This window comes from Astatotilapia calliptera, chromosome 7, assembly GCF_964374335.1.
Source record: "Astatotilapia calliptera chromosome 7, fAstCal68.1, whole genome shotgun sequence".
Taxonomy (NCBI): domain Eukaryota; kingdom Metazoa; phylum Chordata; class Actinopteri; order Cichliformes; family Cichlidae; genus Astatotilapia; species Astatotilapia calliptera.
Genome location: NC_137428.1, coordinates 959,873 through 987,729, shown reverse-complemented (window position 1 = coordinate 987,729; position 27,857 = coordinate 959,873). Strand labels below are relative to the sequence as shown.

The window sequence follows — 27,857 nt, the reverse complement described above, 5'->3', positions numbered from 1 at the left end:
AAAAAGAAGCAACACAGTTTTTTAAATATTTTTTTCTCTCGTATTTATTGTTCAATTTGCAGAATAAGAAGTGAGAAATCAGCTGACAAGGTGAAAAAGCTGTTTTTATTTTTTTACATTTGCTTTAGTTCGTGTTAGCTTTGAAAGATGAAATCATAGGCTGTATATAAAAGATGGATGTCGCTGGAGTGACGTCACCTGCTGGTTAGTGAGGGCCTGTTTGTGACGGTTCAGTCACAGAAACTCCTCCTGCTCCTCTGCGACTCTAACAGGACCAAGTTCGTGTTTTATTTTAGAAAGTTTTAGACCTGAACCTGCGACAGAGACCATTAGCGAGTTTACTGAGCTGAGATCGGCTGAGCAGGACGCTCATTTTCTCCGGACCAGAGGAGGCGCCCCCTGCTGGTCATTAGAAAGAGCAGGTTGAAGGACTTTAGCTGTTCAGACATCCATCGACTTTATACAATCTGTGGCTGAAACACTGACATGCTGCTTCACATCCAGCACCACCAGACACTCAGCAGAGACCCCAGCAGAGCCACCAGGGGCGTGACCGCGGTGCAAGCGGTGCCGGAGTTGCACAGGTTGCTGCTGCAGCATCGGTACGTGAAGGCGGAGATGGCCGGGAACATCTGGCTGAGGCGGGAGTTATCGCAGTCCGTGTACCTGATGCACTGACGGATGGTCTTCCCACCTGGAAAACCAAACACACGCACAGATATCTGATTGGCTGACAGAGAAAATTCTGAGTGGAGCTGAAAAAGAAAAGTGCGTCCTTCATTTTTAAGATTTAGCATCAAAGTAAAATGAGCCGACTCAGCACTAATAACACAGGAGTCATAGCTCTGAGCTAATCTGGCCAGTCTCTGAACCACGAAGCTAACAGGAAGTGGTCAACTCTGGGTTAAACTGACCTCTCTCACTCAGAGAGATGCACGAGTCCTCATACGTGCACTCCTGGACGTCCTGGCAGCGTCCGGTGTAATCCTGGCACTTATAGCAGCGAAGCCCAGAACCTGAAGGAGAACGAGGAGGAGGAGGAGCGAGATTTATCGTTTTGGAAACAACACGTCAGGTTTTCATGTTCTTACTACCTATTTATTCACCAATTCATTAATTATATATGAAATATATTGAATAAATACACAAATCATCATTTGACTGAAATCCCCTAAAACATCTTCCAAAGAGAAAATCCCACAGACTGTATATAAAGATGGACAAAGCTTCTAGGGCTGACAAGTGAAGCCTGCATTACTTCTAATGTCCAGCAGGGGGCGGCGCCTAGAAGTGTGTTTGGACACAAGTGTGAGAGAAAGGTCGAGTCAGTGTGTTTTTATGGTTAAGAGTTTATAGTGTTGTGGAGTCTGTGCCACCTCTGACAGCGATGGCGAAGCGATCTACTGACCTGCTTATGTGGAGGTGTGGTAGCACCACGACGGGCAGAGCACCGCCACCTAGTACCTGAATCCACGAGTCTGAGCTCTCAGAGCCGAAATGTCCTTAAAATCGACCTTTACTCATTCCAGACTCACAAAACTGAACAAATAAAACAATTTAAAACCAAAAGCAGCCTCGACGCCCTGATGACGTGCAGGACAGATGTGATCTGCATACACAGATACACAACACTGAAACACTACCGACCCTGCAGCCGGGCGCACAGCGTTTCTGACTTATAAATAAAACCATTTATTGAGGCAGCGCTCGTCCTGTGAGCGACACGGTCGCAGGCTGACGTGATCCCAGCTCACGCTGTCGGCCTATCAGAGCTTTGTCCATAATGATCGAACACAGCAGTGTTTCTGACACCTTTACGTGTCCCCCTTTATTATTTAAAGAAAACGCTGAAGCTGTACTCATATATATATCACATATATCCAGTCTACACTTGTATACCTGCTCCACAGTTTCCCAGGTTGTTGCACTTCACTTGTTTGTATTATTTCATTATTTCTGTTGCTTTAATGGGAAACCGGGACCGTGGGTACGTAGCTTCGTCTCACCTCATGTAAACATGAGAATGACAACAAAGCTTTCTTGAATCACTGATATTCTCAGCAGAACATTTGGAATTATCCTCCACATGAGAGCAGGATCAACACCGGCAGATTCACTTCATTCATACTCAGGTCCAGTACTGACTTTTTCTCCTCTGGTAAAAACGATTAAATCTAGTTAAAGAAAAAATATTTGAAACATGGAAAAGCAGAATTCAGCCCCAGAGTTTTTACTTTAATCGTTTACAGCAGGAAGTGATCTGGGAGGTGACCGTCAGCCTCTGAATGGATCAGCAGGTGTCTTACAGCGATCGTGGCTTCACACTCTTTCTAACCGCTATGAATCCTTCTGGCTGGTTTACGGCGAGGAGGAACTCGGACTCACCCACGCGAAGCGTGCCGAAGCAGAGCAGCAGCAGCAGCAGCTTCATGTCGTCTTCTCCCTGCAAACGAGAAGCAGAGCTGAAGTCAAAGCGGCGCCCGAGTCCGATCTGTTCCTCCGCCAACCCAAACTGAGAAACACTCTTTGTCCAGCGGACCACAAAGACTCGCTGTCTGCCTCCCCCCCTCCGACAGCCTCCAGCCTCCGCCTCCGCCTCCCTCTGAGTCTCATCATGGATGTGTGTACGCCGTCCCCCCAGTGAAATCTAAATTACTCCTGTGTTATAACCTGCAAACATCTGAGAGCACCACAGGCGCTCCTTCTGCTTTTATTTCATCCACAGATGTGTCTGAAACGTCCTCCTCTGCTGAAGCTCTGCGCTCGGTGGACGTGCCACACCCGGACGGCTCATCATCTTCCCCTGAACCCTGTGAAGCACCTATCGTGCCTGAACTGAGTCACACTGAAAGCAAAAGTAGAAAGCACAAAGGTCAAAGGTAACGAGTGTGACCTGAAAGCTTCACCCTGATGATGTCAGGTCGCAGTGCTCCCTCTGTACAGAGTCAGGATGCTGCAGGAGAGGACGGCTTCAAATTACACGACCTTCGCGTGTCCAGTCAGCAAGCAGGAAGTGAGACGATGATTCAAATGGATCCCCGTGTGAGCCGCAGTCACTCCGTCTACAGCCCGTCCTCCCCGCCGGGCCGTGGGAGGAAGCGGTGTTGGTTTGGCATGCGAGTCTGTTTGTAGCTGCAGACGCCTCGGAGGCACCAGAGGCTCGCGCCGACCGAGTCACCGCCTCCCAACCTTTAACACAAGGCCACTTTTCAACCCTGCGAGCACCCCGACGCAGGACAGCTTTTAAAAAGTGTGGAAGCAAAGAACGAGCTACAAGCGGAGAGAGATCAAGCTCAGGAAGCACATGTGAGGGAGCCAATCCGTGTTTGACGCTCTTTAACGACGGTTTGGACTCAGCGGGAGACATCCACCAATAAGACTGAGGCCTGTCATGAAATCAATATCCTCAGTATCCTTATTTTCCTATCAGATTGTTTTATGTACTTTAATAATGACGGCTTGTAGAGCAAGGCCACTGTTGACTCACAAGGTGCTCAGCAGACGGAAGAACAGGAAGTCTTAGTGCACAGGTGTATTAACAGATAAGACACAATATAAGCAACGTTTGAAACTGTGACGTCTGAAGTACAGAAATAACATCATATAAGACACGTGGAGCTAAAAATGTTGGAGCTGGCGTTTGAGCTGTGCAGGGGTCTCTCCGGAAGATGATTGAAGACAAAGAAATATAAATGTTTTAACACTAAGAGTCGGTTTCCTCTGTTCTGTCACGGGGACAAAAGAATCGGGTTAACATGGGGACGAACTGCACACCGCGCCTCGTTTACTGATGTCGACGTGCAAACAGAAAAATGAGTTTATTCAATATAATAATGAATTAAATGTATAGAAGGTGTGCGTTTGTAAATCAGAGTCGTTGGGAACCAGCAGCGTGTGCTGCCTGCACTCAGCCCCGCCCCCTTCCTCTCTGTGAAAGCAGTGATGATGAGGAGAGAGAGAAACCTGCAAGAAAGGAAGCGATGGGATGTGAAGCCAGAAGAGGCTCTCCACAGGAAGAAATGGTAAATGAATAAGTAGATTTTTGACTGAGATGAAATAATCTAAAAAGAAGAAGAAAAGCGGTGAAGGATCATGTGATCTGGTTTTGTTTCTAAAGACGTGGCCGGGCTGCAGCGTCCAGCATCCAGGTCTGCGTCCGTTTCACTGCAGAAAAGCAGGAAATAAGTGAAAGGACCCAAAGTTCCTGTGCGCCGTTCTGACGTCACAATAGACGTAAAAGAAACATGGCTGCCACTTTTACACAGGTTACCTTAGACAGAAAGTCCGGTTTCTGACCCGTTTGACAGCCTTAAAGGGGTCAGAGGTCACAGGAGTGTGATCAGTTTATGTGCTCAATCGTTACTTCACAGAACAGAGAGCGTCCTGTTGGCTGGGCCTGGGGACACACAGAGGCTCCATTATGGTGTGGGTGTCCATCTTTAGTCCTCCTCACACCAATCCTCGGCTGGCAGCTTCGAGTGGCTTCAGTCAAAACGAGTGTTTGGACAAAGGCGTGTGTGCAGCTTCAGGCGGCAGCTGGACGTCGCACAGTCGCCCCTCTAAGAGCGGTGCCGCGCCGTGTGCCACGACCCCCAACCCTCCCGAGCTGCCTTACACGATAGCGTCCGCGCCGCTGTTTCCAGCAGAGGTTGGAGTCATGCATTGAGCTGCAGCTGAAGAAAAGCGGCGCTCCCAGGACTCTGCGTCAGAATCTGTGTAATAAATACCTGCAGTGGTGTCAGGCGTCCATCGTTTAAGTACAGTCTACATTTAGCTCCCCTCTGGTGTCTGACTGCAGGTGATGTCAGCAGCTGCAGACAAAGCGCGCTTCATTCGCTGACAAAGACGTCACAGTGAGCCGGCGTCCAGTCGCTCTCTGACTGGCTGACAGCAGCGGCTCTGGCTCCTCTGACGTGGAAGCGCTGGCAGCGTCCGGTCGCTTCCTGCCCGCCCGGGAGCGGCCGGACAGCTCGGCAGGAAAGCTGCTTTCTCTGTTTCCAGGAGACGGAGAAATACTCCAAAAAATCCAGGACAGAAACTCAGTGCTCTGACCCTTCACCTCCTGCTGGGTGCTGTATATTAAAGATGGAAGTCTCTGTAGTTTTTTTCTTTCACAGAGAACAAAGATGCTTAACTTTGCTTTTAATGGGATTCTGAAGTCAGTGAAAGAGTGGGTCATACATGGGCAATTTCAACGGGCCATTACTTTGAAAGGCAAAATCAAGGCGACTTGAAATTGACTTGATATCCCCGTGATAGTGTACACTGTTGATCTAGAGGGAAATTATCCCGTGGAAACAGCAATTTATTTTTAAAACATTCTGAAATAATTGAAAGACTATATCACATATGGGCAAATTCGACGGGCCATTAATTTGAAAGGCAAAATCAGAGCAACTTGAAATTTACATGGTTTTACTGTCGGGTTGGATACTGTTGATCTAACATGGATTCATCCTGTGGAAACAGCAAATTTCAATTTAAGAGCATTTTGAAATCATTAAAAGAGTAAGTCATATATGGGCAATTTGAAAAGGCTTTTATTTTGGAAAGCAACATCAGACTAACTTGATATTGACATGGTGTCACTGTGGGGTTGGATACTGTTGATCTAAAGTGGAATTACCCTGTGGAAACACCAATTTTCATTTTTAGAGCATTCTGAAATCACTGAAAGTTAGTGTCAAAGCTGCCGAGGCGAGCCGTGTGGTGTTGGAGGAAAGGAGGCCCCAAAATGCAGGTGATGAATGATGATTCGAGTGATGTTTATTTACAGGGTGGTGTAGTGGCAAACAGGCAGCGAGGGATGAGAGGGAACTAAAGAAACCTAAACTGGATAAACTAAATAACAAACCTGAGACGATACCGGAGAGCCGCAGACGAGGAACAGGACACCGTGAAACACAGACGAACTGGCAACAGGCAGGAGAACACACAGGGCTTAAATACACACAGCAGTGATCAGGGGATGAGAGACAGGAGGGCAACACAGCTGGAAGAAGTCAGCGCTGACGGGACGGAGGAAACGGAAACTGAACACACTCACATGAGACGGGGACCTTCAGAATAAAACAGGAAGCTCAGACACAGAGAACCAGACAAGACACAGAACTAAACAGACAGATTCACAAGCAGACAGAAGTGGGACCAGGGAAACCTAACAAATGGCAAATCATAACGGAGTACATAATCAGAATAAAAAAAAGCATAAAGAAACAAAACACTGAGTCGGCAGACTCAGGACCATGACAGTTAGGTCTTAAATGGGCAATTTGAAAAGGCTTTTATTTTGAAAGGCAAAATCAGACTGATTTGATATTGATATGGTATCACTGTGGGTTTGCTTACTCTTGACCCAGATGGAAATTATGCAGTGTAAACAAGAATTTGTCTTTTTAGAGAAATCAGAATTCATTGAAAGATTATTTCCCGTGTGGGCAATTTGAAAGGGCTCTTATTTTGAAAGGCAAAATAAGAACGATTGATATCCGGTTGTTCAGTCTGACGTCACTAGCCGTGTCTGGACCTAAACTCCGCTGCAGGTCCATATATCAAACGATCACTGTGGCATTACTGAGAGTTGAAAAACTGTCTAAAGTCTTTCATCTTTAATAAAATGATCAGCGTTCTGCTCTACCAGGTGTAACAATTGAGTTTAACATCCAGGCATCCATGAAAACGGAATTTATGACATTTAACGGAGTTAGAAGTTAGCAGGAAGTTAGCTCGCTAGCTTCTATCTAAATACAATATAGCATGTCCTGACTGCGGGGGTTTGGAAACAAATTAAAACGTACAGCTCTGCTATCACTTCCAACATAAATGAAGACAGAAAACTAAACAGCAGTGACGTTTGTAGGGTTACTGAAGTTGGGCTACCTGCTATATAATGATGTGCTACGTGACCGCTAGCGACACAGCTATGTTAGCATAATATAAACAAGCTAACTTTTTTCCACTGGATAAAAGTTAACGTGAGTGTTCTCGGTGGTCAGGAACAAATGTAATCGCATGGCAGGATGCTGTAAAAGGACCAAACTTCAGCCAGGAGAACAACTGAGATAATCCATCCACAATACGAGGTTAGTCATTCATATACTGCTGCATGGGCTGGGCTGTAGCTACATCCTAAGGTTTTAAAAACTGAGCTTAAATAAATGATTAGCGGTAATAAAAGCCGAGGGAGGTCAACAGGGATCACTGACTGTTTTAGGAGCTTTTTGAGATCAAATAGAAGAAAATACAAAACATTAAACATGTTAACAACACAAAAGCCATATTAAACGCAGACTACTTTAGACCCGGAAGTAGGATTCGTCGCGTCATCACTGAACAACCGGATTGACATGGTATCACTATGGGGTTGTATAATGTCAATATAGACTGCGACTAGTCTGTGGAAACGTGAATTTTCCATTCTGAATTAATTGAAAGAGTAGTTCAAAAATAAACATTCAGAGGGCTTTTACTTTGAAATCCAAAAGGAGATGGCTTTAATATTGACATGTTGCTACTAGAATAGTAGGGTATGTCATTTGTATCCAGCATTAGAGTGTTCAAACAAGACTAACTGATATTTGTGAATGTGCTCTTAATTTACTGGAAGTTGGCTTTTATTTAGAAGTCATGCTTCAGGAGTGCCTTTAATACCATCCAGTCCCGTCTGCTTCAGGAAAAACTGAACAGGATGGAGGTGGACCCCTGCCTGGTGGCTTGGATCTCCGACTACCTCACCGACAGACCACAGTACGTCAGGCTGAAGGACATCACGTCTGACACTGTGGTCAGCAGCACAGGAGCACCACAGGGAACTGTGCTGTCCCCTCTTCTCTTCACCCTGCACACCTCTGACTTCTGCTACAACTCTGAATTATGCCATATTCAGAAGTTTGCAGACGACACAGCCATCATGGGGTGTATCTGGGATGATCAGGAAGAGGAGTCCAGAAGTCTGGTGAGGAACTTTGTCGCATGGAGTCACACAAACCACCTGCAACTCAACACCTCAAAGACTAAGGAACTGGTTGTGGACTTCGGGAGGTCCAGAGAAGGTCCACTGCCGGTTCAGATAGAGGGGGAGGAGGTGGAGGTGGTCAACAAGTACAAGTACCTCGGGCTGTGGGTGGACAATAAACTGGACTGGTCATGCAACACAGAGCACCTGTATAAAAAAGCCCAAAGCCGACTGTACTTCCTCAGGAGGCTGAGGTCTTTTAACATCTGCAGGAAGCTCCTGAGGATGTTTTACCAGTCGGTGGTTGCTGGAGTACTTTTCTATGCTGTGGTGTGCTGGGGGAGCAGCACAGCAAAGAAGGACTCATCCAGGCTGGAGAAACTGATCAGGAGGGCTAGCTCTGTGGTCGGCATGAAGCTGGACACTCTGGTGACAATGGCAGAGAAAAGGACATTAAAGAAACTGATGGACATTATGGACAATGCTGGGCATCCTCTGCACACGGCCATAAACAACCAGAAGAGTCTGTTCAGTGACAGGTTGCTTCTCCCAAAGACAAGAACTAACAGACTTAAAAACTCCTTTGTCCCACACGCCATCAGACTGTTTAACTCCTCTCTGGAGGGGAGAGGGAGGGGAAACAGGAGGACAAAGGAGGGGGGAACAACTAAGCTGTAGTGCCTCTTCACCTCACTGTGCAATACCTTTTGTGCAATACTTTTGTAAATAGTCAACAGTGCAATAGACTCAATACTTGAAATGTGCAATTCACTTGTATTTTTATTTTATTCCTATTTATTCTATTTGTCCCCCTTGTGTGTGTGTGTATATATATATATATATATATATATATATATATATATATATATATATATATATATATATATAAGATAAGATAAGATAAGATAAGATAAGATAAGATAAGATAAGATAAGATAAGATAAGATAAGATAAGATAGAACTTTATTAATCCCTCGGGTGGGTTCCTCTGGGAAATTCGATTTCCAAAAAAAGCACAGCAACGACCGAAGTTACAGTTACAGAATTGTTATATATAAATTAGAGATGGCACGATACCACTTTTTTATGTTCGATACCGATATCATAAATTTGGATATCTGCCGATACCGATATGAATCCGATATAGTGTTTTTTAATCAACAAAACAGTTTTTTAAATATCTTGCTGCATTTTGTATAAGTTCATACTCAAGTTTAAAACAACAACTACACTAAAGCTATTCTGTTATACCTGTATGCAAAAAAAAATATTTCATAGTTCAGCAATACTGATCAATCTAATAAACTTAGACCTACACCATCCTCCCTATTCTGGTATTTTAAAGAGTACTTAGCATATATATTAAGCAACCTAACTAATAGGGTTCCAACTCCCAGCAACAACAAAAATAAATAAATAAAAATAGGGAACCACCCCTCACGCTCCACCTCATGATGCTTAATCGACGTAATCAACCTTAATTTGATGCAGTGTGAAAAAAAAGCACAGAAATCAATTATTTTTCAAGAAATATTAAATAGATTCAACATCTTTCTTCAACAAAATTGCAGACTGCACAGATGGTACCTTCCCAAAGGAAAAAGTACTATAGCTTACTAGGGTATATATATTAGACTTAATAGTTACTATATACAGTAATGGACTTCTATACATTTTACATCAGATTAAAACTTTGGGTGTAAGATTCAGATAAATATTGAATAATTAAAAGCTCGACATTTTAAATGAGAATAAGAAAGAAAAGTATGTCTTTGTGCCCCCTTTTCCCAGTTAATGCCCTATCGGCCACCCTGGCTAAACTTTGCTAGATCCGCCCCTGCACAGTTACCAGCGTCAGCTGTAGAAAAAGATCCTCGAGTAGAAAGTAATATTAAATAAATTCTAACAACAGCTGATCAAGCTTAAACGTGCTGCTGTTGTTCAGCCGCTGGTTTCCTCTTTCTGGTGCAAAGTGGGCCAAAAACAAACCAGAGACACGGACTCGTGACAGAAAAGCCGATCAACTGATCATTAAGCAGTTTCATGATTGAAGTAGCAGCAAGAAGAGGCAGTCGCTCCATATATTGCTTGTTAAGCTTAACGCAGGAATGCTTTACAAACATTCAGAGATGGACTTACACACTTGCTTTACTTCTCTCGGGGATAACTTTGTCGGAGATGAAATGCCGGGTTGCTAGCTAAGCTCCACATGCTATCCAGACCACCACAGGTCCCGCATGCCACAGCCGCTCTATCACGTGATGCATACTGCTCCGACTGCTAACGTTCTGAGGCGAGTTACGGCGTGTTGCAAGTTTTGTGAGGTGCTTTCGTGATATTTAATGGATCGGATTACATTTTTTATTTTTCTCCGATATCCGATCCAGTAATTTAGGTCAGTATCGGACCGATACCGATACGTAATATCGGATCGGTCCATCTCTAATATATATATATACACACACACACACACACACACACACACACACACACACACACACACACACACACATATATAAATACAGAGACAATATAAATAAAATATACAAAGGGGATAAATAGAATAAATAGGAATAAAAAATAAAAATACAAGTGAATTGCACATTTCAAGTATTGAGTCTATTGCACTGTTGACTATTAACAAAAGGTATTGCACAGTGAGGTGCAGAGGCACTACAGCTTAGTTGTTCCCTCCTTTGTCCTCCTGTTTCCCCTCCCTCTCCCCTCCAGAGAGGAGTTAAACAGTCTGATGGCGTGTGGGACAAAGGAGTTTTTAAGTCTGTTAGTTCTTGTCTTTGGGAGAAGCAACCTGTCACTGAACAGACTCTTCTGGTTGTTAATGGCCGTGTGCAGAGGATGCCCAGCATTGTCCATAATGTCCATCAGTTTCTTTAATGTCCTTTTCTCTGCCACTGTCACCAGAGTGTCCAGCTTCATGCCGACCACAGAGCTAGCCCTCCTGATCAGTTTCTCCAGCCTGGATGAGTCCTTCTTTGCTGTGCTGCTCCCCCAGCACACCACAGCATAGAAAAGTACTCCAGCAACCACCGACTGGTAAAACATCCTCAGGAGCTTCCTGCAGATGTTAAAAGACCTCAGCCTCCTGAGGAAGTACAGTCGGCTTTGGGCTTTTTTATACAGGTGCTCTGTGTTGCATGACCAGTCCAGTTTATTGTCCACCCACAGCCCGAGGTACTTGTACTTGTTGACCACCTCCACCTCCTCCCCCTCTATCTGAACCGGCAGTGGACCTTCTCTGGACCTCCCGAAGTCCACAACCAGTTCCTTAGTCTTTGAGGTGTTGAGTTGCAGGTGGTTTGTGTGACTCCATGCGACAAAGTTCCTCACCAGACTTCTGGACTCCTCTTCCTGATCATCCCAGATACACCCCATGATGGCCGTGTCATCTGCAAACTTCTGAATGTGGCATAATTCAGAGTTGTAGCAGAAGTCAGAGGTGTACAGGGTGAAGAGAAGAGGGGACAGCACAGTTCCCTGTGGTGCTCCTGTGCTGCTGACCACAGTGTCAGACGTGATGTCCTTCAGCCTGACGTACTGTGGTCTGTCGGTGAGGTAGTCGGAGATCCAAGCCACCAGGCAGGGGTCCACCTCCATCCTGTTCAGTTTTTCCTGAAGCATACAGGGCCGGATGGTATTAAAGGCACTGGAAAAGTCAAGAAACAGGATCCTGACCGTGCCTTTTCCCCCATCCAGGTGTGAGTGGGCTCTGTGTAGGAGGTACAGGATGGCATCCTCCACTCCGACACCCGCCTTGTATGCAAACTGTAGTGGGTCCTGGGCATGTTGTACCTGTGGTCAGAGGAGGTTGAGGAAGAGCCGCTCTAGAGTCTTCATAAGATGTGACGTCAGTGCCACCGGTCGGAAGTCATTCAGCTCATTGGGCCGGTTCTTTTTGGGGACCGGGACGATGCAGGATGTCTTCCATAGGGCGGGCACTCTCCCCAGTCGCAGACTGAGGTTGAAGACTCGTTGTAGCGGCTCCCCAAGTTCAGCAGCACACGCCTTTAGCATCCTAGGACACACCTTGTCTGGGCCTGCTGCCTTTCTGGGGCGAAGCTTCCTCAGTTGTCTCCTGACCTGATCCACTGTGACACTGGGAGATGTTTGGGAGGAGGGGAGGGGGGGAGATGTCTTGCTGCTGAGAGAGGGATTGGAGGAGGGGGGTGTCATGGTGTCAGGAAGGGGGGGAAGCGAGGGAGGTAGGAGAGTGGGGAGAGGACTCTGTAGTGAAGGTGAGGGTGGGGGGGTTGTGGGCTGGTCAAACCTGTTGAAGAAGTTGTTGAGTTCGTTTGCCTTCTCCACAGTCCCCCCCCCCCCCACTGTGCTTTTCTTGGTGTTGTGGCCTGTGATGGTTTTCACACCATTCCAGACCTCCCTCATATTGTTCCTCTCCAACTTCTGCTCCACCTTCCTCCTGTAGGTGTCCTTTGCTTCCCTCAGGCAGCGTTTCACCTCCCGCTGTGCTGCCTTCATCTCCTCCTTCACTTTGCTCCTGAAAGCCTTCTTCTTCATGTTGAGGACAGCTTTGACTTCCTGTGTTACCCACGGTTTGTTATTAGGATAACACCGTACCGTCTTAGCAGGGGCGACCGTGTCCACACAAAAGTTGAGGTAGTCTGTAAGACAGTGTGTCGCCCCCTCTATGTCCTCACCATGTGGGCTCAGGAGCACATCCCAGTCTGTGGTGTCATAGCAGTCTCTCAGAGCATCCTCCTTTTCTGGGGTCCATCTCCGGATGGAGCGCGTTGTGACCGGCTGCCTTTGGACGAGGGGTGTGTATTGTGGCTGTAGTTAAACCAGGTTGTGGTCTGACTTCCCTAGTGGGGGGAGGGGGGTGGCTCTGTATGCATCTCTCACATTAGCATACAGTAGGTCAATTGTCCTGTTGCTCCTTGTGGGACAATTCACAAACTGGTGAAAAGCAGCCAGAGTAGAGTCCAGTGTGGCATGGTTAAAGTCTCCATATATATATATATATATATATATATATATATATATATATATATATATATATATATATATAATATTCTGTAACTTCTGTCGGTGCTGTGCTTTTTTGGAAACCGAATTTCCCAGAGGAACCCACTGTAATGATAGTTGCTATTGTTGAAGCTACCCACAGGGGGCGCTCTGGAATCAATAAGATATACAGAATAGAAGAAGTGATCTTTGTAGAAAGAATAATAAACAGCTAGCTGAAGCTAGCACCAGGAGCAATTCTTGATGTTTTATTCATAGAGGAATAAGAACATTACACCCACCCGAGGGATTAATAAAGTTTTATCTTATCTTATTTTGAAATCAGGTTTCCACGTCTTTTGCCATAATACTTTGAATACACAGGGAAGGTAAAACAAAGTGGAGGCTGGCTTGACACCAGTGAGCTCAGCGAGTTTAAACACACAGCTGCGTGCAGCTCGTCTGTGACCCGAGAGCTGAGGCTCAAAGGTCAGGAGGGTTCGGGGACATGCGATAAACTGCACGTTTAAAGCACGCTCACATGTAATGTCCTGATTTTGCAATCAGCTCCTGGAGCTGTGATGTCCTCATCTCGTTTTTAATGTTGGCAAACTTCCTGCAGCGCAAACCGACGAGCACCAACTCAACTGCCGCAGCTGAGTGCAGGAAGCAGAGGTGAGCTGTGGCTCACCGACAAACCGGAAAACACACACACGCACGCACCCACATTTTCATATCTTAGTGACGACATCTTTTTGACATAACCCTTCCCTAGCTGATTGCCCAACCATCCAAAACCAGTGCCTGGCCCTCAGCTTGAACTCTGACCCTGACACTGCAGTTTGAGTGTGAAAGACGGCTCGTGGGGACGGAACTGTTGGTCCCCATAAACTTCCAATGTTTGGTCCCCACAAAGATATGTAAACACGGAGACTCACACACTGAGTTCACGTAAAATGCTCACCTGTAGATCCCGATGACGTTTCAGCAGCTTGCAGTGACGTAGTGGCAGTTGTCTGAGTGCGCACACGATAATTAGCCGAGCGCTCGCGACGCAGATCTGTCCGCAGTACAACGGTCGTCAGCGAGTAAAATGACATCATTGTGCAGTCAGTCCTCCTAACGGTTCACAGCCCCGCGGCATTATGGGAAATGCAGTTCCGGGTAATTACAACACTGAAAAAGGTTTTTCTTATTTTTGTGGCTTTAAACAAACAAATAAAGAAGATGCGTCGTCTTTGCTTCATTTGCTCTTTTTACTAGTTTATAAATATTTATTTTAAACTAATTACGGAAAACTTCAGCTAACGCCATCATCTGATCAGTTCATCCAAACAATAATAATCACCTACAGTATTAGGAACATTGTTTTAAAAGCTGGAAGCTGAGTATTAAAAAGAAGCATCTAATACACCGAATAATGTATAACATCGTCCATGTGCAAAAGTAACATCCCAGGATCAATAAGACCCAACGTCTGCTAATTAAATGTTATTATGAAGTATAAGATGAGTACGGAGCCCCGCAAGGGACAGTGGAGGAAAAAAGATGAAGATGACTCATCTTCATCTTTTTTCCTCCACTGTCCCTTGCGGGGCTCCGTAGATGAGTATTTAACTCAGATTGCAACTGCAACTGAGAGCATTAAATAATAATTTGCAATAAAGTAATTTACTAACTCGCTTTGTAATTTAGAAAATATTAGAAAAACACAGAAAAAAGAATTAAATAAAAAAAATTATTTTTAAAATTTTACTGGTGAAAATAAACATTTAATGAATAGTAATGAATTTCCCCTCAAATATTCAAATAACATTCTTACACAGATCAGAAAAACATGTCCAAAGATTTATTTATTTTAATTACTAAAAGATAAAGCTGACTGTTATTGACCAATTATATGACCAAAAATATTAATTCATTCAATTTTATTTGTATTGCACCAAATCACAAGCATTTTATATTCTCAGGTAAAGACCCTACAATAATAATGAGCCAGCGTTTTGACGACAGTGTGAAGGAAAAACAGGAAGAAACCTCCGGCAGAACCAGAGAGGGGCGGGGTCATCTGCTTAAATCTCAAATTCATGAATTATCAGAATATGTAATTAAATGTTTTCTGAAAAATTTACGAAAAACATTTTTTAAATGGTGTAAATAATATTGTATGAAAATATGAACAATATTCATGAAAATATATATCAAATATAATTCTATACAATCAGACCACAAGAGTCGCCCCCTGTTGGCTTCTCTGTAGAACTAACAGCTGCATCCATCTTTTAACTACAGTCTGAGAAAAACTACTCAAACTATGGAGGACTGAAGATCAGCTGCTCATATTTATGAAGCAAAATAATTTTTAAAAATGACAAATTTCTCAAAAATATTAATTTAAATTCAGACAAATATAAAAAATAAAGTCAGGCTGATCATTCCCATCATGGCATATTTATTTCTGCATTAAACATGAGCAAAAAAACCTTTATAATAATTATAAAACAGGCTTAGGAAGGAGCTGAAAGCAGCAGTCGATCATGCAGCTGTTACAACGCCTCTGAAGCTTTGGCCGAAGCTGAACTGCTCCTGCAGAACATCAGTGGAAAATGGCATCAGGAACATAAAATAGATCATTGGCTGCACTAAAGACTGAACAAATATGGCAAAAGTACAGCGTGGCGTCGCAGGATAGCACCTTTTTCTTCGCATTCGATCATTTTGGCACAATCATCCAATTCAAGAGAAAAACACTGTCCTTTAAAAACAGGCTCGGCAGCATTTACAGTATGTACAGTCACCACAGTATAGACCATGTGCAGCAGGGCATTTCTAATAGAAATATAAAGCCTTTATACATCCTCACACTCCAGCTTTTCATTCCTGTCAGGCACAACACTGAATAAGCTGCTGGCAGATGAGCTAAAGCAGAGAGCAACGATTGTTCCCGATGTGAAACTGTCTGTTATCGTGGCAACAAGCGCTTCATTATCACATGGAACAAGCGCAGCTCGGAGCGGGAGGCTCCCAGCCGAGCACGGACACGTGAAAGCAACACAACGGCACACGCTCAGCTCGTCTTCCGTCGCTTGTTTTTGTGCTTCTTGTTTCGCCGCCTCCCTGTGGACGTTTGTTTCTTGGTGGTGAGTCTGTGTCTCCGTGGAGGTCGTGGGTCTCTCGGAGCCTTTTGGACGTCGTTTTGCATCGATTTGGGACGTTTTGAAGCACTTTGCGGTCATTTTTGTTCACTTGGGTCGAGATTAGGTTGCAACCCATTCACACAGAGACCAGAATACCATAGCAGTCAGATCAGGCCTTTTACAGAGAGTCTGACTCGGAGTTCGTCTTAGTAAGATTTCCAGTTGAGCTGGTGGATGTTAAAAGGTCATGTGACATTTTCTCTGGTCTGCAGAGGCCTTCATCTTCATAACGTGTGTTTCTGTAGCTCCTTTAAATGCAGCTGATGATGAGCTTTCGCACGTTCACGAGCAGAACGAGCAGACTGCAGGCTGAAGCTCTGTGGAGAAACGCTTCTTCAGTCTATCTCAGTCGCCGTGGGCTCTCGGCTCGACCACCTTCGATTTGTCCAAAGGTCTCACGATCAAAAGTTTGGACATGTAAAAGGATTGCTGTGAAACTTTAGCTTAATATGTTAAATATTTATTTTCACCCACTATGAGGTCATGTTTGTCTTGTATCCGACTGCCAATCATGGGAAATGAGCTAGAAATCCCCTTTTCACAAGTCTTAATTGCTTTGCTAAGTTTATTTCTCATATGAAAAGTTTTATATCATTATGTCTGTGAAGGTTCTCACCAGGTCACGGTCGTCTAAGGAGCTCGCAAAGAAAAGCGACTGGCCTCCAGGTTTCCAGACGTTTCACCTCTGAGAGCAAATGTTGGAGAGTCCCACTACTTGTATGTTTAACATTTAACAGTTTTGGAGATACTCATATTCAAACATGGCCTCAGATTTCAAACTGCAAAAAAAGATAAAAGCTGCTGGAAGTAAGTCTACAGAGCCATTTTTAAAATCCTATATGTTGAAACATTTTTGATATATGAAGCTAAAATTTCACAACAAACATTTTGGTGGCCGTGCAGAAAGTGTTCCCAGAACCTGATGACTGAACGAGCCAAAGCCCACTGAAGGTCAAGACGCGCTCACATGGCTCGTTTGGGTTTTCTTGAGTTTTTAGTGGAATTTTTGGGATGTTTGATTTTCTGCCTCTTCACACCGATTGGCTGCTTTTGTTCTTCCAGCTGAATTTGGTGGCAGTAATTGTGACGTCACGGCTTTTCTGAATTCAGCGTCTACCCTTGTTTGGCTGCACACCACATCTTTCAGCAGCACAGGATCTGCATGTTACACATCAGGGTAGAATTCTGCGTTGACGTCAACGCTGTGCAGCACGCATTTCTGATCAGCCGCCGACATCCTGTTCAACACCTCAGCCGAGAGCGAGTAGCTGCTGCCGGACTTTTCCTCGAACCAGCTGTCCAATGCTCGCTTCCCGTCAAAGTTTGCGATGGGCGGTCCATTAACAGCCACAGTCAGCAGATCGTTCATCTGTTCCAGGGTCAGCCGGGAGCGGTTGTTCTTGCACATTTTCTGCAGAGACCCTCGGCCCTTATCGCAGCAGGCCGTGGAGCTGGGCAGGACCCTGACGACCTGCACGATGCGGTTCAGCAGCGGGAAGCGTTGCTTGTACCTGCAGATGTGGCCGATCACCTCTTTAAAACCGTTCATACTGTAGTAGTCTGCTTTCAGATCCTTCCACTCCACCACCAGGCTGCCTCTGGCCTCCGTCTGGGAGACCTCCTGGGCTGCGGTGGGAATCGATTCCAGGTGGTTGAATATAATCTTGATTTCCTCGTCCCCGTAGGCTTGCAGGTCCTCGTGGTTGCTGGGCCAGGTGGACAGGTCCAGCACCTTGCAGGCTTTGGCAAATGAGCAGCTCTGCAGGTCCAACCTCTGAGACAGGATGCTTTGGCTCCTGTTGCAGATCTTTTCTCTGATGGACTGAAACTTGGACTCTGCAACGCGCAGGTTCTTCAAGGCAACTCCGTTAAAACTTTCTCTGAAATTTTCCTCAAACTCCTGCAGATATTCTCCGGGGCAGTCCACCAACTGGCCTATCTCCTGAATGGCCTCCTCTATCTTGGCTTCCACCTGCGACACCAGCAGGTACTCTCCCTGAAAGGTGAAGGCCAATCGTGACAGGATAGCTATGATGTCGAGCAGGAAGTAGATGAGCTTCACTGACTGATAGTCCATGAGGAACTGGAGGAGGGTGAGCGCGATGGCCGCAGCGTCAGCCCTCTGTGTCTGGCTACTGATCTCCTTAAGGTGTGCAACGACCTCCAGGTAATCCTTGATGAGCGCATTAAGGACGTTGGGCTCTCCTATGATCCAGCGTATGGCTCTGATGTCTCCTAGGAACTCCGTCTCCTCTGACAGTGTTGGTGCAGTGGATCGCAGTTCGGCCATCATGCGAGGGGAGTAGCGGTAAAAACTGAGAAGCTGTTTGAGGTTGTTTTCCAGGTCCTCCAGGCAGGAGAGCTCCTTTCCACTGATGGCATCCAGAACTTCCAGATGTGGTCGATGGATCATGATGGGAAGACAGAGGATCCAGGGAAAGGTTTTTTGGACAGCTATATAAAGGTTTGCTCTCATTCCTGAAGAGATGTTGGTGCCGTCCACCCCCAAACCGACCACCAGCAAGTCCTGAAACCGGAGGCCTAGGACACCAAAGGCACGATCCATGACCTGGAGATACCCATCCACATTGGCCACGGTCAGTCTTTGCAAGGACAGGAACTCTGTGTTTGGGGAGCCCTCGTTGGTAACGAACTGGACGTAGACCGCCACCATGTCGGAGAAAAGGTCATCGTTTTGGGCGTCCATTATGACGCTCAGGAAGGGAGACAGACGCATCTTCTCTGCGAGATCCTCCTTCACAGCCCGGGCGATGTGGTGGATTAGGATCTGACAGTCGCCTTCATTCATATACTGATCTACCACTTTGAGCTCGCACTTCTTCAGGAGCTCTGCCAATGAACGGAGGTCGGAGAAGGGCCGCCCTTCTAGGGCCAGGTGGTACGCTGCGTTGAAGAGAAGCATCATGTTCTTGCACATTTCCTCGGTCTTTTCCGGATGCATGCGCAGCTTGTACAGCTGCAGACACTTCTTGTGGAGGTTGCTCTGGCTGTGCAGCTTGATGGTGTGGATCTTGAATTGCTTGGAGCCGATAATGAAAGCTGAGGTGCGGGATGACTGGACGGTGTACTGGCGGCACACGTGGCACCACATCTCATTCAGGGTTGGCGAGTAACGGAGGAACCAGAACTTTTTCAGCCACTCCTGCTTGAAGCGTCGAATCCGTCTGCCTCCTGCGGAGGAAAGCTTCGACGAGTCCTCGGGAGATATCACAAGATCTGCAGCGATGGACTCATCGGCAGAGTCCACGTCCTGCTCGTCTTCGTCCAGAACCACCTGAGTGGGTGTCAAGGGCTCCATCCCTGCAAAGAGAAACTTATTCAACTTCTGAGAGTAACCAGCATTAAAGTCACATCAAATGTCTAATATCATGCAGAGTGAATGACTTTATCAAGCAGCTGAGCAGATTTCTGGGGCTGCACAGCTCATCTCAACTGCTCTGCTGTAAACACAGTGGGGAGCATCAACGTGAGCGCTCCACAACCATTAGACAGGATTCACACGTGCTTAGAGCACTCCTCGCGTTTGGCAGATATCTTTGCTGTCATGATCGTCATAGTAGAACCACTCCACAGCTCACAGGACAGCCAGCTCCTCAGGACGGCACTCGGCTGTGTGTTCATTCACATTTCTGACAGAAGACAGAGGCGGCGGCCTCGGCACCGACCATCAGCTGAGCTAGCGGTCTGTGACGACCAGTGCTGGTCAAGTTACTTGAAAAAAGTAATCAGTAACTAATTACTGATTACTTCCCCACAAAAGTAATCCCGTTACTTTACTGATTACTTATTTTCAAAAGTAATTAGTTACTTAGTTACTTTTTAAAAACACGATTTACAACCTGAATAGGTGATAAAGTGATAGATCTTTCAGCACAATTCTACTTTTTCTGCATAATCATCATACAAAATGTAATCAAATGGAAAAGTCTCTTTTTAAAACTTGTTTTATTAGTTTTAATCTTTTAACTTTATGCATCAAGCAAACATTTAATTATCTGCAACATTCACTGACTGGAAGAAATTAGTTTAACATTTAAACCTATTTTCTGCACATTCCAGCTCATAAAATAAAATATTTTGTGTGTTTACACTCAGTCTTTCAAATAGATGCAAGTAAAACACAGCAGAAAATAAATAAAGTCAAAGACTCAGCGGTGTTGTTGCTCTATTTTCACCTGTAAAGCAGGAGTGGGGCAGGCGGAGGTTTACCCTGGTGCAGGTGTGCCGCGGTCAGTGGAAGAATCCGCGAGTTTCTCTGTGAGTTTCCCATCACGTTAAACGCTGCACGCTCATACTCTCTCTGCAGTTACAAGGAACGCGTTACTGCCCATCGCTGGTGACGACCACGCAATGTGCTGACAAACTGCAGCAGCTAGCAGCAGTGCTGGCACGTTTGAATAAACTGTCTGGCATCACAATCTGCATGAAATCACTGAACTGAACCAAGAACCGTCTAGAACAAAGGTCCCCAACCCTTTCTGCGCCACGGACCGGTTTATGCCCGACAATATTTTCACGGACTGGCCTTTAAGGTGTCGCGGATAAATACAATAAAATAAAAGCAGTACCAGTACCAAAAAAAGATTTATTCATAACCCACGGGAAAGACCCAGGGAAAGCGAGTTAACAATAAAAACGATTAAAAGAAAATAACGATAAAAACCTGAAAACCGTGAATTTCACACCCGAGCATCAACTCTCGCGGCCCGGTCTAGAAAACTTTCTGTCCCGACAGAGAGCTTTTCCTCCTCTCAGTGGTGAACTTGGGCGGACTTCAGGGGGGCTCCTGCAGCGACACACATCGCTCATCGGTTGAGTTTTCTCTCATTCACACTCACCAGACACTTTATTAGGTACACTTAAATGCATTACTGAGGTCAGTGGGCGGGATGTACTGATCTGTATTAGACTGCATTTTACTTGCAAGGTGTTCCTAATAAAGTGGCTGATGTGTGCAAAAGTCTGCAGGTATTAACTAATGTGACTAATCTTTGTGGGACTGTGGTGGAAACAAACAGCCAAACGAACCTTCAGAGTCTTTTTTGTGTGAATGTGGCTTCAGATGGTGATCGAAACAAACACGCCTGCTAGACTCTGCACGTCAAACACAGCCACACTGCAGAGCGGTAACGCCGCTGCGCTGCAGAGAACATCTGCCCTCCTGCTCTCTCACATACCTTGAAAATCCTCGATGGGGCCTTGCTCGGGGTGCGGTGGGGCCTGATCGCGTTGAGTCTGTTCGGACGTCGCCGGAGCAGCAGCGTCTCCCTGTTCTCCTCGGAGACGGGACAGCTCCTCCTCCAGTTCCAGGATCCTCCTCTTCAGCTTCACACAGTTGGGGCAGAAGGAGGTGGAGGGTTTCTCTGTGCTCTGGTTCTCCTCCTCCTTCTCTTCCACCTTCAGGTTGGGAACGCCAAAGCCGCTCTCAGAGGAATCAAACCCCGAAACCAGGGCTGGTACTTTATACTCGCTGGTTTGGCCAGACCGGAACCTGAATTTACCAGAGTCCTCCAAAGAAGCTTCTAGGACGTGTTTGAAGATGAGGTCGATCTTCTTTCTCTTGGCCGGAGGCTGACCGTCGGACTCTTCGCTCGGCTTTTTGCTCAGTTTGCCCTGCAGAGCTGACTGCAGGCACGGGGACTTGAAGTCTTTCCCAGGACCTGAAAGAAAACCGTTTTTGAGCTATTTAAAGCCCCTAAAAGTGGGTTCAAAGTGCTCTACAGGTGACAAAGTGATCCACAGAAAGACTCCAGCACCCAGGAGAGCAACAGCGAAACAGCGCCGCCTGCTGGAGAGCCAAGAGCAGGACATCTGAATAATCCCTGAGGAGTCTATGTGGGTCACAGTCGCTCCAAGACGACAACAGTAACAGACTGAACTAATTAAATAATGCAACATATTACAAAGTTTACAAAATATAAGAAATGTCTCTAATTACAAATATCCAGAATATTACAGAGGGGACATATAGATGATGCACAAAAGGGAGATTTCATCCAAATTCCAAATTGTATGAAGAGATTTTAAAATCATGATATATTTTCAGTGACTGCGTCTCCTGTTACCTGCTCTAATATTTCACCCGACTGCCTCCTCACCTGTGTCCAGGTTGCGGTCGATGCTCTCCTGAGAAACGCAGTGAAGTCGTCTGATGTAATCGTCGCTGTACCAGACCCTCAGCTTCTCTCCGGCCGCCAGCGCCCGGCAGACTCTGAAGTAGATGTTTTTACCGTGCTGAAACGCCGTGAGGTTCCTGTCGCTCTCCTCCAACGAGGTCCGCACGTACCTGGTCAGAGACAGAAAATCCGAGGGTCGTTTCTCCAGGACAGACCGTCATGGATCAGTCTGACCTCTGAGATGTAACTCAGTAACTCCTGCAAATCAGATTTACTGTGGTATTGTGGTTTTAATGAGGTGATGAATGTGTTGCCAAGCACCCAAATTTAAAATGAAATTAAAGAGAAAAAAAGAGATGTATGAAAGGTTGTTGGCTCAGTAGAAGAGAACCCGTCGGTACAACTGAAACGCCGGCGGTGATGGATGACGTTAACCTCAGACTAAAGTTCACCTCATCCAGTTGGCTTTGGTCTCATCGCTGCCATCGATGGACTGGTAAGTGTTGTGCACATCAACAATCTGAAAACGGGAAAGCAAACAGATTCAGACGTCCCGGAACAAAAGGAAAGTAGTTGTATACTGGTTGTATACTGGTTGTATACTGGTTGTATACTGGTTGTAAACTGGTGTCTGTGGCGAGCTTACGATCCATGAAAAGAATCCTGAGGATCTGTCCTTGGACACCAGCTCTCCCTCATACGGCCCAAACAGCGCCCCCTTCGGGTAGATCGCGTCCACGCAGCGAACATCTACCTCGTCTCCCTCGCTGAACACCTCTAAACCCGATGGGACCGTGAGCGCCGCCCTGTTGGCCGTCCCCGGGGCTGCGTGCGTGTCCCGGACGAACAGTGGGGGCCCGTGAGACGGACACTCCTTCTGGAAATAGTCCTGACACTCCTCACAGACTGAAGGACAAACCCAGCAGATAAAGGTTATCTCCAAATCTTCTTCTTTAATAACAGATTATTACTTTAGGAAGATTTGAGAAGACAATCCTGAGATTCAGATGTTGTTGAACCAGAGTGCAAATAATGACATCATCAAATCAGGTGCAGACAAAGGGAAAATCCAACAAACTCAGTGAAGTCCCAGAAAGTTGATTCTGTTCATCTGGACGTAGGTCATGAAACCGACCTGACAGCAAGCTGTTCGTCAGTGGTGCTGGTGTCAGCTATTATGCACATGTTCTGTTTATAAGGGTGGAGACCTGCAGTCGCCTGATGATGATGAAACGTTTCTCCCACTGAAAACGTCCAGATGAACAGGATCAGCCTTTTGGGATTTCCTTACCCGGATGACTGAGCGCGCATCGAGACGTCTCAGTGAAGATCTAAAAGCAGAACTGTTGGTTTACACGTTTCTCTGAGCCGTTTCTGAACAAGGTTCAAAATCACACAAGTGACTCAGATCTGTCTCCACTGAGGTCTGGGAGAGACCCAGACTGCCCCCCTCAGATGACAGGAAACTGTTAGGATGTTCAGGAACACCCAGGATCAAGCCTGCTGTGGACTGGAATCTGCTGGAACACCAGTGTCCCTTCCACAGTGAAGCCAGTCTCACATCTCCATGGACCAAGAAAGAAGCTCCTGCTCCAAAATCAACGAGCTCAACTGAAATCTGCCCACGTGGACGAGCCAAACGGCGTCTGGAGAAAAGTTTGATGGTCAGATGAGACAAAGATGGAGCTGATTGGAGGAGCAAAGGTGAGGCTTTCAACCCTGAGAACACTGCAGCTGTGACGCATGGCGGTGGCAGCATCACGCTCTGGGCTGTTTTATCCAGACAGGATTACGTCAGAAGACTGCTGAAGGTGTCTGATCGCAACTTGCTAAATGACCAAACATTACATAGGGTCTGTATATATATTTGAGCCTATACGTGAACTTTGGACCAGAGAAACTTGTTCTTTAAAGTCTTTAAAGCTGTACAATCCAAAGAAACTGTTCAAAGAAATGATTGAAAGCCCAAAATGATCCTGACACTCACGTCCGTCACGAGAGGACAGAAAGTTTTTACCACATCTTTGAGTGTTTGAGGTAAAACGTTTGTGGCTGGCAGCACAATCAGAGGCTTTTCTAACATGTTCTGATAGAATCAGACCACTGAACAAATACACGTGTGCAGGAAACGCACGAGCAGCTCCACGTGTCAGCGTGATAATGACGACATGTTAGGGCTCAGAGCGCGAGCACGGAAACATTCAAATATTCATTATTCAATCAGCCACATCAAGCTCTAGGGACAAATCAGGGAGCAGACGTGAAGCTTACACCAGAGGTCCAGCGAGTTCTCGCTCATGGTGGAACCATGATGGTGAAATCCGGTCCGTCGTCCACTTCACACCCGTCTGTGGAAAATAAACACAGTCGTTAGAGCGTCACAGGAGGCGCTCGTTGCTCCCGCAGCACGTTCAGTTTATCAGATATTCGTACTCGTGTTTCTCTTCACAAACTGAAGCTCCGTTTTTCAGAATCGGGGACAGGTGAAGGTCACAGGTATGAGCTCTCAGACTGAAACGTGGTTTAAGCGTTTCTTTGTATCGTTCACATTTCTCCACACCAGCTACGTGTCATCAAAGTGCTGCGGGAGTCCCACGCGCCGCCGCTCCGTCATCGAGCGCGGGAATCATTCTGGATCCAAATGTTCGTTTCATACCAAAACAAAAGCTCATTTCCTGGAATCGTTTTCTAATAATAAGAGAAAAAAGCAGAAACTTAAGCTGGACGAACAGCGTGTGCCTCAGACTTGACCTCTGAGGCATCGTCCCGGTGACTGGGGTAAAGCTCAGGGGAAAATGTGCATTTTTGAGAATAAATTTAAAAAAAGAAAAAACTGGGTGTGCTTGACTTCTCAAGACTAACCTGAAAGACGTTTGCATATGTGGACTGCTGGGAATATTCTCTATGTAACGGTATTGTTCAAACATGGAACCCAATAATGATTTTCAGCAAATTTTCCCAACATCTCCGACCCAGCGGCTGATTTATTTTTTAGCCTGAGCGCTGCTGATGCACCTACACATCCCGGTTATACTGTCACAAAACAAACAGAAGCTTACAGAAACTGGCCAATCAGACGAAAGCGTTCTGTCAGAGAATACAGGAGCAGGGCCAGTGTAACATAAAAAGAAGGATTATTCTGAACAGTGAATCATGCAAAGCTGCAGAGCCTGCAGTAAACACTCTGAAGGGTCCTGCTGCTGCTTCATGCATCCCATAATAACCCTGCTACAGCCACACTCTACCTGGAAAGATAACAGTCAATCACCTGCGTGATAAGAACACGGGATTATCTGACTGAAATACAAAGCAGCTGTGGGTGTGATCAAGTATTGACCTACGGCATCGAACAGGGACAGATGCCGGGGATCAGTGTGTGGGTCTCGGACGGATCTGCCCCTCCGTGGCTTCACGAAGCTCCGACAAAGAAACTCTGAACGTACGCTGCGAGGTCCATGGACACGTGAACGCCGCAGACTAAAGTTGCCTTTAACTTTGCGCAGGTTAGCGGCCGACAGGAGTGGGTTACCGCAGAGAGCGCGTTCGGGCTCGGATCTGCGCCACGCTTTCTCCGCTTCAATCTGCAGGCAGCTGGCAATCTGCCTGCAGTTTTCGGAAGCCATTTTCACTGGCCACAGTGGCCACCGACACGGACCCACCTTCGTGCAGACACGCAGCGGGGACTGGGAGCCTCTCCCCGGGATGAACCGCGCTCTCTGCCCCCTCCCCCGTCCGCTGGCTCCGCCGCTGCCCGCAGATCACAAGTTTGGCGTTAATTTTTGCACCGACTCAGTCGCCTCCCCCGAGCTGTGACCACCATTTTTTATCACAGGAAATGACATGGAAAAACGGAAGAAAGCAAGTGCGCAAAAATTAAAGTTCACCGAATGCCTGCGGAGGCTGGAGGCCGGGAGAGGAGGCGGGCAGGCGGCTTTGGGTGCAGCTCAGTCCGCCTGTCAGCGCTCATCCCCGGCCAGCTGCAGGCTGCAGACCCGCCGAGGATCCCGGGCTCACCGGGTCACCCCCCCACCACACACACACACACACACACACACACACACACACACACACACACACACACACACACAATTCCCTTTCTTAAGCGAAGGACAAACACATTTTTTTAAATGCAACTTCACCGCCTCCGTCACTGGGACATTTCTGTCTCGTGGAAGGATCGATACAGCTGATCAGCTGTGAGACACACTGATGACAAAACTGATCAGCTTACAGAAACAAGGCCGACTCATGGTTCATCATCTCCATCGGCCCTCCCCATAAGTGACACTTGGTACGTTCCAGCTGGGATGAAAGATGCTGAGGTTTCCTTCATTTATTTACAGACATTAGAAAAATGTCCATCTCCACCACTGGCCTCCACCCCCTCCTCAGTCACTCCAACCCTCTGCACGTCCTCCTTCACCACATCCATGAGCCTCCTCCGAGGCCCTCCTCTTCTCCATCTTCATCATCCTTTGTCTAATAAATCCAGTCTCCCCCTGCACATGCTGACCTCCACCGTCTGCAAACCATTCATGGCTGACACTGGTCTCCACCCTGCCTGCACTCCCTTCTTCACCTGCCTGTGGATGGTTGACCTCCACCTTCCAGCTGTCCTTTCTTATGCTTTCTCTGGATCCACAGAGACACAGAGCAGCTCCTCCTGAGCTTCTCTGAGCGTCTGATGGATGGAGGCTTGTTGGTGTTTTGATGCCCCGGTCAGGCGGGTTGGCTCCTCAGGTCTTCAACACCTCCAGCGGCATTAACCCCCCACCTCCGACAGGGGGCGCCACGTCTCATCTTTTAGTGCAGTTACACATTCGGGCGAACATTTGCCGGTTTGTTCAGCCTGATATGGAAAAAGTTCGATCGTGTTTTCAGCAGTTTGTTCCGCCGCGTCCACGAGGCTCGGGGTAAATGTCTGCGGAGCTCAGTGAAAAAAAAGCAAATCCATAGCAGAGGATGGTTTCGATCCATCGACCTCTGGGTTATGGGCCCAGCACGCTTCCGCTGCGCCACTCTGCTGCTCGTGGGAGAGCCCTCGCGGGTCTGTATATAAAGATCACACACCACGACGCTCGTATCTGATTGGCGCTTCTCTTCTTTGGCGGGTTTCAGATGCGGGAGTTTAGTTTTAGGGTTTGGCCAGTTCGCCACACGCTTCAGTCCGGGAAGCACACGGGCACGGAGCCGCGGGACGACTAACCACAGGAAGTCATCGTCGTTGTTTAAAAGCGGACTCGGGATTCAGTCAGAGCTGAACTCTCGTGTTTTTACAGTGTGTGTGACGAGCACCTTCCTTTGTGTCCGATCTCCAGCGAGAATACCCGAGCAGGCTCCCGATTAGAAACGAGAAAAAGCAAAACATTTTTATCTTTTCTCACATCCACAGCGTCTGTGTTTGAGTCTCAGACAGCAGCTCCACATCGGCTAATTTACTTTGACATTTTTCACAGAGACAGGAGAAATAAAGGCTGTACGCCTTCTCTTCATTTCATCTCACCACTCCGCAAATATCTGGAAGAAAACATACGAAAATCTAATATACATAATTCAAAAGCTACGAAACGAATCAAATTAAAAGGCAAA

The 27,857-nt window shown here is 46.5% G+C and overlaps 2 protein-coding genes across 6 annotated transcripts; both read right to left on the bottom strand.

Moving 5' to 3' along the window:
* Positions 1–17: 17 nt before the first annotated feature.
* On the bottom strand, positions 18–14,088 carry cd59b (CD59 molecule (CD59 blood group) b). 3 transcript variants are annotated; one of them, XM_080303321.1, is made up of 5 exons: positions 13,899–14,027; positions 5,855–5,912; positions 2,386–2,443; positions 915–1,016; positions 18–694 (listed from the first exon to the last, which is right to left on the bottom strand). In XM_080303321.1, the coding sequence occupies exons 3-5, from the start codon at positions 2,429–2,431 to the stop codon at positions 495–497; spliced, it is 348 nt and encodes a 115-aa protein (XP_080159447.1). In that variant the 5' UTR covers positions 2,432–2,443; positions 5,855–5,912; positions 13,899–14,027; the 3' UTR covers positions 18–494. The 3 variants fall into 3 exon arrangements, with proteins under 3 accessions (XP_080159447.1, XP_026028137.1, XP_080159446.1); XM_026172352.2 differs by lacking the exon at positions 5,855–5,912 and having other exon boundaries at positions 13,899–14,088; XM_080303320.1 differs by lacking the exons at positions 2,386–2,443; positions 5,855–5,912 and having other exon boundaries at positions 13,899–14,085.
* A 1,275-nt stretch (positions 14,089–15,363) lies between these two features.
* Positions 15,364–27,755, bottom strand: prdm11 (PR domain containing 11). 3 transcript variants are annotated; one of them, XM_026172351.2, is made up of 7 exons: positions 26,500–27,755; positions 24,540–24,616; positions 22,915–23,174; positions 22,721–22,788; positions 22,251–22,438; positions 21,330–21,812; positions 15,364–19,452 (listed from the first exon to the last, which is right to left on the bottom strand). In XM_026172351.2, exons 2-7 carry the CDS (start codon positions 24,565–24,567, stop codon positions 17,297–17,299), a joined length of 3,183 nt encoding a protein of 1,060 aa, XP_026028136.2. In that variant the 5' UTR covers positions 24,568–24,616; positions 26,500–27,755; the 3' UTR covers positions 15,364–17,296. The 3 variants fall into 3 exon arrangements, with proteins under 3 accessions (XP_026028136.2, XP_026028133.2, XP_080159445.1); XM_026172348.2 differs by lacking the exon at positions 26,500–27,755 and adding an exon at positions 25,928–26,306; XM_080303319.1 differs by lacking the exon at positions 26,500–27,755 and adding an exon at positions 24,702–25,872.
* Positions 27,756–27,857: the final 102 nt, after the last annotated feature.

Bases quoted from the DNA above. Each gene is read 5' to 3' on its own strand.
- cd59b (XM_080303320.1), bottom strand. From the start codon at position 14,037: ATGATGTCATTTTACTCGCTGACGACCGTTGTACTGCGGACAGATCTG. The intron at 1,017-13,898 runs GTGAGCATTTTA...GTTCTCCTTCAG, and splicing joins AACGTCATCGGGATCTACAG to GTTCTGGGCTTCGCTGCTAT. The intron at 695-914 runs GTCAGTTTAACC...TTGGTTTTCCAG, and splicing joins CATCTCTCTGAGTGAGAGAG to GTGGGAAGACCATCCGTCAG.
- prdm11 (XM_026172351.2), bottom strand. From the start codon at position 24,567: ATGAGCGAGAACTCGCTGGACCTCTGGT. The intron at 22,789-22,914 runs GTAAGCTCGCCA...TCCCGTTTTCAG, and splicing joins CAGGATTCTTTTCATGGATC to ATTGTTGATGTGCACAACAC. The intron at 22,439-22,720 runs GTGAACTTTAGT...GTCTCTGACCAG, and splicing joins ACCAAAGCCAACTGGATGAG to GTACGTGCGGACCTCGTTGG.